At 40.4% G+C, this 16490-nt stretch overlaps 2 protein-coding genes across 2 annotated transcripts in view; both read right to left on the bottom strand.

Annotated features, from left to right (window-relative positions):
• disc1 (DISC1 scaffold protein) overlaps window positions 1–3493 on the bottom strand; it is a 37059-nt gene extending 33566 nt beyond the window's left edge. The window contains exon 1 of the mRNA XM_084561915.1: window positions 2977–3493. Within this exon, the coding sequence (XP_084418041.1) occupies window positions 2977–3046 (70 nt within the window). The 5' untranslated portion in view covers window positions 3047–3493. The remainder of the gene's footprint in view (window positions 1–2976) is intronic.
• A 3178-nt stretch (window positions 3494–6671) lies between these two features.
• On the bottom strand, window positions 6672–13539 carry tsnax (translin-associated factor X). Its single transcript, XM_084561849.1, has 6 exons — window positions 13282–13539; window positions 12453–12542; window positions 12240–12354; window positions 11828–11958; window positions 7972–8093; window positions 6672–7280 (listed from the first exon to the last, which is right to left on the bottom strand). Exons 1-6 carry the CDS (start codon window positions 13295–13297, stop codon window positions 6903–6905), a joined length of 852 nt encoding a protein of 283 aa, XP_084417975.1. The 5' UTR covers window positions 13298–13539; the 3' UTR covers window positions 6672–6902.
• Window positions 13540–16490: the final 2951 nt, after the last annotated feature.

The raw sequence follows: 16490 nt of genomic DNA, 5'->3' as shown, positions 1-16490 counted from the left end.
GAAATAGGCTAAAATGAACTCCAATGGTGACAATAATTTATGCGGATTTATTACAACAGGTGGCCCCTTTCACATTACAAGTAATTTGACTTAATCATATAAATTTACTGATGAGTCCAGCTTTATGACTATTTTACACAAAGGTCTCCCATGGCTAAAACCATTGCTTACACTGGATTAGAAATGGATGACTATGGCTTTTGAGGAAATCATTGTTTTGTATAACAGAAATAGCTTGAGAACCACTGCATGCGGACAATCCTAGCGACAAGAAGCGATAAAACTCCAAGTGTAAACAGTACTGGGTCTAAAAGTGGAGCAAGGGCGATAAAGGCCGGTTTGTGTTCCGAGATAGACACCTGCTGCGGCGCCACACGATTAATACATATAATGTGTAGGATTCAGAAGAGGAGGAGGAGGAGGCGGACTGAAATGTTGGGAATGAACAGCCCCCTTTGTGTACAGCTGCAGTGCTCCCTCACTTCTGGCTCTCAATTTTCTCTTCCCACTCATGCACGCGCCACAGACACACAGAGGCACACAGACACTTTTGTGCTGAAAACACTGGGATCAGTCACGCCGTTGTCACCGTAAAAGCCCTGGTAGACGCTGGAAAGCCTTAACAGCACGACTGAAGCTTCATTAAGAAAAATCCAAACGAGCTGTTGCACCATAACCGGTCGCTATTGAGATATGTTTTGCAATGGGAGCGAAGATGTGTCTGAGTTTCCCGCTGTTTCAAAACAAGAATGTGGTGCATCAAACAAACCATGACCGCCGTGCAGCCACAGCCTGCGGCTCAGCCCCCAGTGACCTCCGGTGATGTCACTCCGAAACTATCCCATGTGACCAGACAGGAAGAGACACCACTTAAGGGAGAGTTGGGATGTTACTCTGACTGGATTTATAGCGAGAGTGATATTTGGGGTTTGTGTGTGTGTGTGTGTGTAGATGACCTGGTTCAATAAGGGCTTTCTGTCTGCTGGGACCCCCTCACTAAAGCTCAGGTTACACACATCTCCATTAGTGTTTTCTTCGCAGACGTGGCTACTGTTCCATAACCAATTTAAGAAACCCAACACTCTCCGTAGGTACCAAACACAACCGCACACCGTGCACCATCTGCTGTGGTCAAGATTATCATAAAGAGCCCCTCACAGAGCCTTGGAGTTGAAAGGAGAGGTACTTGTTGATGGTGTTACTGTATCCTCGCCATACTTCGATTACACAAGGAGAGCTCTTCCCAGTAAAGGGGAAGGAAATGCCTCAGGGCTCATTGTGTGTGTGTGAATGCGTGTGTGTCGGGGAAGGGGGCATCTACATTCCAGTTGAAGCCTTTCATAAGTGTGTCATTTGCTGCATCCTGTGCTAAAATAGTTTGGCAGGAATTCCGGCAGAAAAAGCAAACAAGCAAAAGGAGGCCTGAAGTGGTTCACCAGCCGAGGATGAAACGACCCCACTTCAACAATAGCAGCGTTCTCAACGCAACTAGTCGCTAATGTTGAAGAAACTATGCACAAAGAGCAAGAAAACGAAGCATCTCAGCCAAAAAGAGGCAAGATTATTTACCTTCAGAGATTAAAGAGGCCCTCCTCAGAGCCCTTAGGTTAAACACCGCGTCCCATTGGCTGCTGAATGCGCTTCAGCCCAAGAGTAGAGGAATGTAGGGGATCTCATAAAAACACAAACGTTTGAGGAGCGAGCTCAGCACCCTCGGACACACGCTAAGACAAACACATGCATGGAGATCCGCGTGTCAGCAACCTCCTGAGAAGCAGTGTGCTCTGCAGATGTGCAACCCCTCGCCACTTGTGACCAACCACGGCGGCGGGAATAGGGAAGTGAAAGTTCGTCTTAACATCGCTCTGATCTGAAAACAACACTATATTAGATGACAGGAAACATAGCTGTACCGTTTTATATTCCAGGTTTGTAACTCTGCTCTGTGTTGAGAGATTTAAATAAGAAAAAAAAAGCTCCACTTCCTGTAGGGTCGCACGAGAATCATAAATCAGTGTTAGTGCTGCGGCTGTGCATACATACTGCTTGTACTCTTAAATAGACTAAGACAAAAATACAGCAGTTGAAACGCCAGAAGCGACCGACTGATAAAAAGGAAGCTGGTTATTTCCACAACAATTATACAGAAACTTGCTTTTAGACTTTTGATCATTTCAGTTATGGATTATTTGAGTTTGCTGAAAGGTCACGCACGTCAGCAAATGGGTAAAGAAGTTAAACTAAACTCTACTCGATGCAGAATCAGTTGCATAGTCCATAAAATCAGTCAATAAAACTCGATCTGGTAGCTGCTCCAACGGTGTGTTGTGATATCAAACAATGTGCCGAAGCCATTTTACTTTAGGAGGATTTTCAAACTCAGATGAGACGGAATAAATTCTCTCAACTAGAGCAGCTTAATTATAATAACATTATACATCTGTGCCTCACTGGGGATAGGATCATTCTGCTTATAGGCAACAACTATGTAAGTTAACATAACTCGCCTCCAGTTTGTCTATAAATTCAAGGAGAGGTTTGTTCTTTAAGTATTAAGTAATTCACAACTCATGATAACTCATCCAGGATGCTGACCGGATGAGGAGCGTCTGACCTCTGTGACCTGGGCGACCGGGAACCTTCACAGTCATTTTCCAGAAAATGCAAATGTGAGTGAATGTTGGTGAAAAAGCAGAATGAGCCTCCTCTTCCTTCAGTCTTGTTTAAAGTGGACCAGTTTACATTCATAAATCACAGTTATGAATGCAAACTGAGAACCTTGCCATGATGACAAGATCCTTATTCTTCTTCTGCTTAACTTCTCGTTTCACCCTTCAACACCAGGGGCCTATTCTCCACTACTTTCTGTTATGATCATTATTCTTTTTTAGCTTATGAATTATCCGAAAGTCAAGTTAAATAAGTCAGGACGGCCATGTTTGGTTCGTGTGAGAAATAGCTGAAAATGTTGTTTACCTTCAGTGACTTCGCAGTGGTGAAGCAGAGAGCTGCCGCGACACTCCAGTCCCATCAGCCCGGCAAACATCTTCCCATAGATAAAACTCTGTTTGTGCTCAGAAGTCAAAGAAAGTCAGATCCCGGCATTACGCGGAGTTCCACCGACCATGTTTTTAGGAGAAGCGGAGCCAAGCGGAGAGGCTGATCTCATTTCCGTTGCGGAAAAGTGGACAGTTATTTTTTTCTCTCTCCTCCACTTTGGACTGGCGTTTGAAAGCGGCTTCGCTTTTTTCCCTTTTCCCTTTGTCGCGCCTTTCTTAGCCCATAACAAACATTTATTGGCACAAGTATGAATCGGATTCTTACACTTCTGCTCTGCTGCTAACAAGTGGGCTCCGTTACGCACGAACAGACGGTTTGGAGAGAAAAGATCGTCCTCATGTCATGTTTCTTTCAGGAAATAAATAGGGAGACGTCCGATGATGGCGAGTCAGGCTAGAAGTAGGAGTGTGCGTCTGCAAGTGGGCTCATCTATCAATTGATCAGTAATCCGTTATTAGTCGCTGCGCCTCTGCGTCGTGCGTCGTGTTGGAGCAACGTGAGGAGCTCCTACGTGTTCAGGAATTTGACTCCAGACTCCTTCAGACCGCCTCATAACCTCAGCGGACTGCCTCTGAAATCTGAATGCCTCGGCTGCTCTTTACATTTGTGCATGCTTCAATTTATGAAGGAAATAAAAGCTCTGCCTCTATCTCCAACTCACAAAGTCACACAAACAAGTTCAAACGCACATCTGCTGTTTCATGATGCTGTTATGTCTATTGTTTTGCTGTAATCAACATCTTATTGTGTAGTATGTCCCTGCAAAAATAATATATATGTAAGAAATATATAAGAATCTGACTTTAAATTATTATCTGTGTGCAAAACCAGATGTTAATGATGCACATTAGAAACACATAGATGTGTTTCTGCACTGAGGGAATCCACAAGTATAAGAACAAAACTCTAGACCCCACAGAGCTGAGCCTTTTCATCCTCCTCCTCTCCCACACATCCGCTCCTTTCATTCTGCTCGGCTGGGCTGATCGACACTGATATAAAATAAATAAATAAATAAATAAATAAACAAAAGGGGGCTCAGTTCTGCAGACAGCAGCTCTCACTTGCCACATTCAGAAGCTGGTAAAAGAGCAGAGGGCATACATGGCCTTGCATGTAGAGTGAGATCACCTGCACACTATTAAAGATTTGAAGCGCATAATAAAATGCAGCAAGGCAAATCAGAAAACTGCCCTCACTGGACAGAAACTCAAGTCACATGCAGAATGTTTGGTGTCCAGGAAACGACTATAAAAAAGGCAACACACCTCATGTGTCCTGGGATTTTTTTTAGGGGTTGTACGTGAAGTAGAGGGAGATTTTTTTTTTACACTGATAAAGATGAACATTTTAAATTAAAAGGATGTAAATATTTTATTTAGGAGACAGGCTTTCCTGGGGAAGAAATGTAGACTGAAAGTTGAATAGACCACTTTCACTTCTTCTAGTGAGAAAAGGTTGAGAATCTTATTTCAGTAACAGGACAAAGAAGAAACAAAAAAAATAACTACCCTTCACTTACACTGTAATTCCTGTCTTATAGTCTACTGCGCTATTTCCTACAGACCATCAATGGACTCTTTTAGAAGACATTTCTATCTGTCCTAGCAGGTGACACATTTCAAGTTACCTCCACATTAAATATATTTCTGCTTTACCCACAACAACATGTCTAAATGTGAACTGTGAATGAGCTCAAGTGGAAATAAAAGGTGCTGTTCATGCATTTGGAAAGAAGATTTCACTGGAACATTACTATAGTCCTCATAGTCAAAGAACGTCTCAGAGAACGCTACAGGAAATCTTTCCTGCCTCAAGCCATCCGCCAGTACAATTTTTTATTTATTTTTTTTGCACACTGGCCCATGGTTGTTTGGTTATTGGTTGTAAATTCATTTAATTTCATAGCAAGGGCTGGAGCCTATTCTAGCTGTCATCAGGTGAGAGGTGGGGTACACCCTGGACAGGTCTCCAGTCCATCGCAGGGCTAACACAGAGAGACAGACAACCATTCACACTCACATTCACACCTACGGCCAATCTAGAATCACCAAGTAACCTAACCAGCATGTCTTTGGACAGCGGGAGGAAGCTGGAATACCCAGAGAGAACCCATGCAGACACAGGGAGAACATGCAAACCACACAGAAAGGCCCAGTCAGCCCATGGATTAGAACCCAGAACTTTCTTGCTGTGAGGCTTTATATATACATATACTGATATATCTGATGTACATAGCTGCTGCCCCTGTGAAATTTCCCAGTTTGGATTAATCCCAAACATCTATCTATCCATCTATCTATCTATGCTTTATATGCATGTACAGTATGTGTGGATGTAGCTGTGGGGGGATGTATCTTGCTTTCACCAGCAGATGTCAGGCTTTAAACATATTTAGGTGTAAAGTTTGATTCTACTTGTTTTCCCTTGGTTAATGTTTCAGATTTATTTTTTTTTTTTTAAGTCTGTGCAGGAAATTTGTCACCTTTTCATTATTCTCTGAAGTATCCACATGATGTCTGTCTTCAGTTAGTTTTGTTTGATAGAAATCTAAGTTATATCCTTACTTCCATTACTTTGATTTCAAATTCATTCAGAAATATTACAATATCATACCATTATATATACAAATAGTGTCATAGCATCAGATTGAAACGACCGTCAGCCAGATTTCTTCATGGATTTTCAGAAGTAAAAATGCAAACTGTTTTTTCTTTCCTACAAAATAAACGGACCAAGATATTACTCCAGCTTAAACGTATTTATAAAAACAACAATAGTATAAACTTTTCAGTATTACATTTTATGAAATCTAGTTCCCCCTGGTTCAAAAATGTTTTAACTTTCAGTTTTTATGGCAGTGCATCTCTGAAAGTAGGGACATAAAAATATGTAGTACTCCAGTTCACCACTAGGTGACAGACTTAAATTATGATGCCAGTCCAGTGTCTCTCTTAGTCAACATCAGGAGGAACAAAAGAAGAATCTACAGAGACACAAAATAAGACTACTGGCTGAAAAATAGTTTATATTCTTGTGCAACGCAGATTTAGTCAAATGTATTTTGATGCGGTTAAGTGGAAAACCTATAGATGTTGGAATAATGTTGAGTCATGCTTTCTTTGAGGCCGCCAAACATGAATGAAAGCATCTATTACCGAAAACAGATTATACAGTCATTAATTTGTAGGCCATCCACAAACACAGGAGGCCCGTTTCTCACAGCCTCAAACATCCATCTGGACAGCAATGATAAACACCATCAGGTGGAGGGGAAGCAGCAGGGGGATATCGGTTCTCTGCCAGGAATATTCCTCCGCTCGCTCCTTACTTTGAATTTACGTCATCGCAGTGTGGTGAGGACTGTTTAAAGAGGGTAGACCGAGGAGGCAAGGGGTTGTTTTGTGTGTGTGTGTGTGTGTGTGTGTGTGTGTGTGAGCCTGGCACAGAATAGGGACGTGCAATGTGCAAAGGTCACATGTTCCTCCGCCACACAGAATGCACAGAGTGAGGGCGGCCAATGGTTTTACCTTAGATTATCTGTGTGTGATAGGGAGAGAGGGGAGGGCAGAGGGAGAAAATAAACACACACATTATCAAAGCAGCTTAAAGTCTGGGAGAGCATGGCATATTTGGCACAGAACTTTTATTCATGCGAAACAACTGAAGTCATCAGATCTTTATCAAGGGAAAAAAAAGTCCATTGTCTACTGTAATGCTGCAGTTGCTGTAATAAAAACAAGCGTGTCACGAAATATCTGTCAAATCCCATTAAAAAGGCATACAAACATGAAACTAAAGCAGACAATGACACCACAGAGCATTGTTGCAGCAGCGCAGGATTAAACCACTCCTTCCTCCGGGTCGATGAGTGTGGTCCTACTGGAGAACACGTCGGCCAGCATGTGCTTGGGGATTTCCGAGCCTCGGACGCGCAGGGTGTAGCAGGCGTCTTCCACTTTGCCCAGGCTCTGTCGCAGCGTGTGCAGCTTCTTGGACACCTCGTACGGGCCCGTGTTCCCGATGTAGGAGAAGCCGTCGTGGATCTGCCGCAGGAACATGCTCAGCTGGAAGGGCGTGTCGATGTCGCCGTTGCCCACGCTGCTGATGCACATCCGCATCAGCTCCCCCGTCAGGTCGGCCACGCCCAGCAGGTAGTCGGACGGCGTCACCTGGAAGGTCAGAACCTGGGTTCCCTCTGGCAAGGCTTCAGATGAGCCCTGAGATGAAAACATCACGGCAGAAAAGATAACACAACTATGCACACTGTTTTTTTTTATTGCTCGGAAATTCTTTTCCAAGAAAGATTTATACACAAGATTCATGCGGACAACAATATTTACAAAATGCGCCGTGCCTCTGATAAAAACCCTCGGGCCACAAAGAAGCGAAGTCCAATTTATTCTGAAGCACGGTGATGCTTTTACTGAAAAATACTGATGTGCAAACAATTTTCTCTGCATCAACAGAAACCCATCAACTTTGAAAATGGCAGGGAGAGTGGATAAAATGACATAATGACACATAATGTCCATGACTACAGTACAGACTGATGTACTTTACCAATGCTTTGAAAGAAAATATTGTAAAGTGAATATGCTTAACTGCTTTTCTGCAGAGAGATAATGAAAAAGATGTGTCTCTGCGTTAAATATGAAGCTAGAGATTACATGTTTACACAAGGCCGGGCTGCGTGCTATGCTAAGCTAAAAAAAAACCTGCTGTCTGTAGTTTCATCTGTAGCAACCAGGCATCAATCCAGTTCGTAATCAGAGATTTCCCGAAACGTGCCAAACCGTTTCTTTTAATCTAGTTCAAATTGCCACTTGAAACTGAAAAGCAAGGCAGTGTACCACAGCTTTGACTCTGTCTGGTCTGTTATGAGATGTCACATGTCTTGTTTAAGTTTACCTTGAGATCTGCCTTCTCTGTTCTCATGAACACCAGTCTGGCGTTGATTTCCTCCAGGCTGATAAGGCTGCGATGACGGATATAGTGCAGGAAAGACGCGGCCTCCACATATTCCTGAATCCCTAATGCGAGGAAATGAAAATGAATCACAACAAGGCTTTTCCACGTGTATCCAGATATTTCACTGAAGCTAAACGTGACTGCGGATGTTGTATTTGTTTGTAATTTACCAAAATGGACTAGTATGACTTAAAAAGAAGATCGACTGTGTATTAAACGAGGACAGCGAGAAGAGTGTGTAAACACTAAGGTATCTGCACAGTATAGATCACAGATGTAGATAATGATTCAAATAAAACCTGTTTCCTGTCTCTGCCTTTTGATAGAACAACAGCGGTCATTTCTGGCAGTGGGCGGCTGAGATGACCCCTCATTTGTTTTCTGGCCCTGAGTAAACAACAATCAAATAATCACAGGACGGAAGACTTTGTGTCTGAAGTTTACTTTTGGTGCGCCAATTGAACTTCAAAGGGCCTCCTATCTCCACCGAAGGCGACTACAATGAGCCACACAGAGCAGCCAGGAGTTTGTTGCTTCATCTTCAATTCCCTCTGAATAACTTTCACTGCTCTAATTTGGGTTTCACTCAAATCGCGAAAACATTTACGTGAGTCAAAGCCAGCGGAACGAGCAGCTGCACTGCTCTCAGGGACGTGTTGTGCTTTCTTTCTGTGCTTTCAGTGACATTCCTGCTGCTTGAGCCTTTGATTTCCTAAAACCACCAGTTAACCACAAGCCTCTTTTGACTGCCACCCATCTCGTATCATTCATATTATTTATACCTAGACTTTAAAGGCCCAGAACAACTTCTTTTTTGCTTATTCATTATTCATGCTTCATTCATTCATACACTGATCAGCCACAATATTACAACCACTGACAGGAGAAGTAAATAACATTAACCATCCTGTGACAATGTTAAACTCTGTTCTGCTGGGAAACTTTTGGACCTGGCACCAGACCAAGCACCCCCACCCCATAGCAATGACAATGCTTGATGGCAGCAGCCATCCCCAGCAGGATGCAGCCTGACACACACAAAAAAAGTGGTTTAGGAACAACTAAAAAAAAAACATGAACAAGGTGTTGACCTGGCCTCCAAATTCTCTAGATCCCAAACTGATCAAGTATCTGTGGGATGATCCACAGAGGCCCTTCAGGACCCAAAGGCCCCCCACTAACAATATCCTGTTACCAGACACCACAGGACACCCTCAGAAGGCCCGTGTCCATTCTCTGATGAGTCACAACTGTTTATGAGGCACAAGGGAGACCTACAAAATATTAGGACGGTGGTCATAATGATATGCCTGATCAGTGTATGTGTTGTCATGTATTGTACGTGAACACCCCCTACCCAGTCTTCGTTTGAGGACCTTTATCAACATTTAAACATCTACAAACATCTCTCCCCAGCTGTGCCACTGGCTTAGAGAGAATACGACACAGTCTGAGGCCGACAGGATGTGACATGAAAAGGTTACTCTGGCTTTGAGGCAGGCAGGCGGAGTTCAGTTCCTGAGTTTACTGCCAGGAGCTGTTCGTGTTATTTACGCCGAAGCAGCGGTTACCTTTGGTCAGTGACTCCCGGAAAAAGGGAAGAAAAAAAAAAAAATAGACTGGACGTAATGTCAAAACAATGACTCAGGGAAAACTGACTGGAAATTAGAGAGATGTTACTGGCACCGCAGCTGGATCGCGTTTGCGCAGCCTGACGGGATCAGATCCACAAAAACAGCCTTGATTACTGTACGTCGGAGGTTTGAAAAATTATATAACTCGTGTAGCGAGAATAGTGAGGATTTAAATATGAATCCTGGTAAATGTTTGACCACACAGCGGCTCACTGGGTTGCAGGTGAACCATGGGAAAAGTCCCACAACTAAATGTGTGTTTGTACTATCTCAGAGCTCCTAGCTGGGTCAAGCTAAAGAGCTTATCAAAGTGCCGCACTGCCCTGTTATCAGCGCCAATTACGTTCACATTTAGCCCACTGCGTCTTTGATGGCCCTTTTGCAAAAACACAGAGCCATTACACATGCCTGGAGACTTCTCCTCCAGCCAAGATTATCAAGAGAGGCCGTGCAGCGAGCCCAGGCTCAATCTAATAATGACGATAAAAATGGAGAAAAAAATGAAACGTCTAATTGGTGGGAACTGCCACTGGTCACGTCGCGGAGGATGCAGCAGTGATTCCTGAGTGACCACAATCTAAAAATGACTTCCCCAGCTGCTAGATAACAGCTCACCCTCGCTCCCAGTAATGTTTTTTTTCTCCGAACTCAGCAGACATTATGGCTACGCCAACAAAAACTGGTATTGATGGTAGCTGGAAAACAACTTTATCAGAGGGTGTGTCTATCATATCCAAGCCTGTATCAAGGTCACGCTCTCTCACTATCAGTGATTTGACAAAAAACTACAAGCAAAGTACAAACAGTCTGCCAACCTGTGTAGCGTTCAGAATTTTCTCACAAACCCTCCTGAGTTATTACTTCATTTTTTTTTTAATATTATGTGCATTGCAGGAACTTGTTTCTCTGTTCAACACTCAAAACAGCACAAAGACATAATATCAAATTGTGAAAAATCAATGCTCATTTTAAATTTGAAGCTTCCAATAAAGTAAAAAAGACTGGAAAAGTTGTATTGATTAACTGACAACAGGTCAGTAACATGATCGGGAATAAAAATACAGGATCCCGGAGAAACTGAGTTTTTCAGAAGCTAATATTTCAACAACTACGGTGCACAAAAGTTCTTAATAATATCTGAAGAAATCTCCTACACACAAAGCAATGGCCCTCAAACACATATCTGTAGGGTTAGGGAAACCACTTCTGAAAATCAGTGTCAGTGAACAGCATCTGCAAAAGCAAGTTAAAACCCCACCATACAAAATGCTATAACTCTTTACGTGTGGGTATTGCATATGTACACACAAAATCCCCAAAACATATTAAAAGAAATTACCCGTTAAAGCTAAAATACATTTGAAGGAGACTACTGACACAATTGACACACAACAGCAGCATATCTAGATGCTTAAAGGTTATAGTTTAATGCAAACACTTCCGGAGGGACTCACAATGGGGCATCACATGGATTAATCTGAACGGTAGAATCTGATTAGATAACAAACTTAGGACTGTGTGTTCTGTATATAATGTAATAAATCTGTTCAGTGTGTACTATAGATAGCTTTCAGATGAAAGAACACAACAGCTCAGCAATATCAAACGGCAAAGGTTAGATGTGAAGTGAGAAAACATACTGGAAGTCTTTTACCTCGTTTGTGTAAAGCCTCTCAACATCATGCAGAGAAATGTGTGGCCATGAATATTCTGATTAACTGAGCTGGGATTTTTTCCACCATCAACTTACTTGATTGTGTGAACATAGCCTCCTACTTTCATTCTTGCAACAACCAAACCTGTTTAGAGTCAAGTCTTTAATCAAGTCTAACCGTATGTGTTTCTTCTGTGTTTTCTTTTGTGCGTGCACTTAGCTAGTAAACAGACTAGTAAGAGGGTGTGTGTTGAAAAGAAAAAAAAACATTAAAACCTCAAATGATATACATATTCCAAATGTGATGTATACATGTTCAAAGAATGCTCCTAAAACCTGAATAATCTCAGCATATCCCACACGGCTTAATCTGAAAATGCTACATTCAACGCATTACTTGTCTACTGTTGTTTTTCTGACAGTCTAGCTGAGCCTTTTGTTGATTTATCAGATGATAATGTTTATTAAGGAGTTGTCCGCTTTATTTCCAAGGCATATGCTTACTCACCTGGAGTGAAAGCTCTGTGAAACTGATAAATATCCTCTCCTCTCAGCTCTTCAGCAATCAGACCAATTTTCTGCCTGACTCCGTCCAGTTTTGCATCTGCCTCATTGAGAACATCCTCTGTATCTGGTACACTTCACACCAGAAGGAAACAGACGTCAGAAGAACAAGGAATATTTACTTGCTTACTTTCACTGGAAATCAGAGCATGAACACTGACAGACTTTTGTTATGGCTCACTGACACTGGATTAGCTCTTATTTCAAGTTTCTTTCCAAAACCTCATCTGAATGCTGGTAGAAACTGAGCCAATGTGGGCGATCCATAGCATGAAATAATACTTTAAATTCATTTTTTCAAAGCTGCTGCTTTAATCACAATTAGTAAACTGGAGAACAATACTGTAGTAACTTACTTGGTCACTCTGTGCAAAAGAAAAATGGTTCTCTTGCTTTCTATGGTGACATCTCGACTGATCTTAACAAGACGCTCATATTTGTCGTGTTTGGTGTCAAGCTCCTTCTGAAAAACTTGAGACAGAAATATAAGATTAAATACGGATGTTTTAATAAATCACCAACCACGTGGAGGAAAAGTGTGCAGTGAAACTTGCTGAGGAAGCCATTACCTTTGAAGGCAGCTATGACGGATGACGACAGGTTGGCACTCGTATCATGCTCCTGCGCTGAATCAGCGTTTCTCTGTGAACATCCTTCACCTGAGGCAACACAGAAAACAAAAAAAAATGAAAAATCTGACACTGCAGTTTGTGCTACATACGGTAGTAAATGCCTTTGGTTGTTGTCATTTTATGTAAATAGATGATGTCAAATTAAAGGGACGCTGCGCCAATTTAGCATCGGTTTGCAAGAAAACTGATCATGCAACTTGACCACAGTTTTACAAGATCTAACATAAGGTATTATCATTTTTTATCTTTATCTTAATATTTTTTTAGATAATAAGAATCAAGATACATTAGCTAGACCAATGGCTCTGCAATACTAAATGACAGCAGAACCTCTTTAAAATGCGTATAAAAGATTAAACAATTGGTTAACTGACAGAAAAATTATCATTTGCAGCAACTTTGATAATCTGCTGATGGTTTATCTAAATATTATAGTCGGTTCATCACTTATATCATGAAATATCAATGTATTTGATATTTCATGATAATAAACTGACTACGTTTGGGGAGTTGGGCTCTTGGACAAGTTTAAAAAGCAAAAGATCGTAGTTTTATTAAAAAAAACAACAACATTTAATACATTTGAGTTGCTGTAATAGGACAGACCATAGACAGTTTAATTAGGACTACATAGTTCCTCGCTGCATCTTAAACCGTTATCACTCCGCATGCTAGCATGTGTTGCTAGCTAAACAGTTAACTTTTAATTTCATACAACACGGAAAGGTTTATTTTATTTTAGTCAAGTCTGAAATGTTGCTCTTACCTTCGCGCTTATTCATGTCTTATGTGTTGCAGTTTATTATTTTAATAACTGTTGGCTGGTTTGTGGTTGTATTTGAGCTGTTTTTAGCCACTGGCGTCCAGGTGCTGCCAAGCAAATGTACCAAGGCGAAGTATTTCACTTGTGTCCGTTATTAAATAAATCATAAGACGAAGCAGCTCCGCTTTTTCAGAAAAGTGGTCGTCCCCGAGTGACGATAATACAACCGAGAAATTTTTAAATATGCTTTAAAGCTAAATAAATCACGTTTTTGTGTTTTTGCAAACAGGCATTCACGTGGATGCCCTGTTTCTCTACATGGGGCTTTTGCGCTATTCACCTACGTAGCAGGAAATGCGAAAGAAGTGCACCATGGGAGATGTAGTCACATGTGAAGAAAGTTGCGTTCCTTTTTTGAATACAGCGTTTTTCAAGTTTGCTGAAGCCAGATTTTCTTACTTAATTTTTAAAATAATGTTACAGATAACAACGACAAATAATTGGTTATGTTGTCATCTTATTTTGAAATGTAAGTATTTGCATTTTTTGCAGTTTTACTTAATTTATTTTAAAAATTCATTTGGTGTCGTGGTTGATTATTGCAAATGCTGCATCTTCTAATAAAAGCTTTATCCATGCACTAAACGTATACAGTAGGTCCGTCCTTGCAGTTAAAAATACTTTCTTTTTCAGTCTACACCCAGATGTGGCAACTTGTCATCAACTAGTAATCTCCACCGTGCTGTCCTAGATTAGCCTGTGCCATTTGTTGCTATTAAAGTATGTATCATTCAACCTTTCTCGATCAGATTACTCCTCTCTCCGGGGACTCTGGTAGACTGTGTACGTGCCACACGACTGGTGCAAACTTGAGATTGGCTTTGCCTCTGCACAGCGCACCCTGCCTCTCAACAGCACGTTTCACTTATCAGTGTGACGAGTGACAGACCGCAGCGTTGTATGTAATGACATATTTATTTCAACATGCTCCATTAAATATGTAATCAAACTGCAATGTATTACAATATGTATCCCGACAGTCCGATTTAAGCCGCATCCATGAGCTTCATGAACTGCACACTAACTAACTGACCAGTCCTATTACAGGAGCAGCAAGGTCTTGCAGCAAATTATTCTTTTGTTGCGTGGAAGGAATTTCACAAATGCGAGCCAGGAATGAGGGCACAACACATTATGACTGACGTTGCCTTAAGGTGCGTTCAAGTGCTCAGGTCGAGCTCGTACAGTAGAAGTTTCTCGCTCGTTTTCCAGTTCCCGTGCCATGAAGTGATTACAATGACAAATTTTCACAATGATTCAGATAGTATGATACTAGACAGTTTATTAGGTACACTAGTGAAAACGAATGCATTTTAATATAATAGTCCTGCAGTAAATCTTAGCTTCATGAAGGTTAATTCAGTTGTGTTTGTTCATTCTGTAATACTCTTAAACTGTATTGTGTTGTACGCACACGTGTGTCTATTATTTCACTAAAATAACAGAAATACGTTAGTGATTAATTAAATCCAGTTTAACAGCACCACAAACTTCATCCTTCAAAATGATAAACCTAATGTACCTAATGAACTGGCTATATAAACCAACCTTCTTACTACAGGTGTGAATGGACATCACATAAGTCAATGATGCACTTACCCAGAATTTGTATATGCCACAACACTTACTATTGCCTGGCTGCATGTCTTCTGCACATCTCACCAATACATCCCATCAATTTCATCAAATAGAAATAAATGTGCATCCTTTATGTGGTCACATAATATTACAGATACGTCCCTTTGGTTTATAATTTGGATTCAAATGCAAAGACAGAAAGAATTTCAGATCCTTTACACTTACATATAGCTGTATGATGAACAATGTTTTTAATCAATAAAAATGAAAATATTCAGATTCACAAAAACTTTAGTTGTCTAGAGGGGGCAATTTAAGGCACATGTGAGCAGCATGACGTGGTAAACGAGACACTTTTAAACACAAAATAGAAAATAGAACAGTTCACAATATATACAAAAACTATGCTAGAAATGTTTGAAACTATTCAAACCATCCATACAGGATGTAAACATGGCTGTATGAATACAGTGGATAAACTGGATAAACTGTAATCGATAATAAATAATAACAAATACCAACAGAAGAAAGGAGCATAAAAATTTACATTAGAGGAGAGTCCTTAAGATACATATTTATTTTAAGGGAAAAAGATAGTCAAGAGTCCGTTTGTGAGTTTGTGAACAGTGTGGTGCAGAACATATCTCCTCAGATTGCTGTATAATTTTATATATTAGAGGCATTGATGTTCTTATTAGAGTATTTCCACCTGTAACAATGAATCAGAGTGTCCAACACTATGAAGTGGCATTAAAATAAAAATGCCAACAAATTGCACAGCGAGCTACTTGTTTATATGCATTTGTCTGTGATTATGTCCAGTCAACATAACGTCCTGTGTCCCAAACATGGCCACGATCAACTTTCATCAGCTACATATCATTATATACTATACATCTGTACATCTATACCACATAAATTCATATCCATATTATTATTGCATCACATATATTTTAGTATATTGTGTATTTCATATATATATATATATATATATACACACACTTTGTATAGTTTTATATATATCTTTGTATATTATTTTTTATATATATATAAAATAATACACTTTGTTTAATGCTTTTATACACTTCTGTATATTCTCACATGCACTAATTTCACAGTCCAACTTTGAAGGCTTCACATTCTACCATAATGTGCAATAATATAATGTGCAATATTTCTTATCATAATGTGCAATAACATATATTTAACACTGTGCACCTTACCTCCCTTTTTTTTTTTGTACTATTACTTTATGTTTACTTATATTAATCTTCTAGACTGATCCAGCTCCGCTCCCACACTGAACGCTACAGGATGACATTCATACCATTCTCTGTCCAGTTGTACGACAACTCACCTTTCTGTAACAGATAACTCCGTGTTATTCATGTTAATGGACACTACTGCACCTTACACCTTACCCTGTATATATAATTTATATTCTTCCTTCTCTATTTCTTGTACATTTGTACCATATGCTAATATGCTAATTTGTACATTTTTGCTTATACTATTTTTATTTTATTTTACTAGATTTTATTTTATTTCTATTTTCTTTAATCTTTTTTTTATCT

Source organism: Chelon labrosus (assembly GCF_963514085.1).
Source record: "Chelon labrosus genome assembly, chromosome: 15".
Taxonomy (NCBI): Eukaryota; Metazoa; Chordata; class Actinopteri; order Mugiliformes; family Mugilidae; genus Chelon; species Chelon labrosus.
The sequence above is the reverse complement of the archived record's forward strand: the minus strand, read 5'-3'. Positions and strand labels throughout refer to the sequence as shown.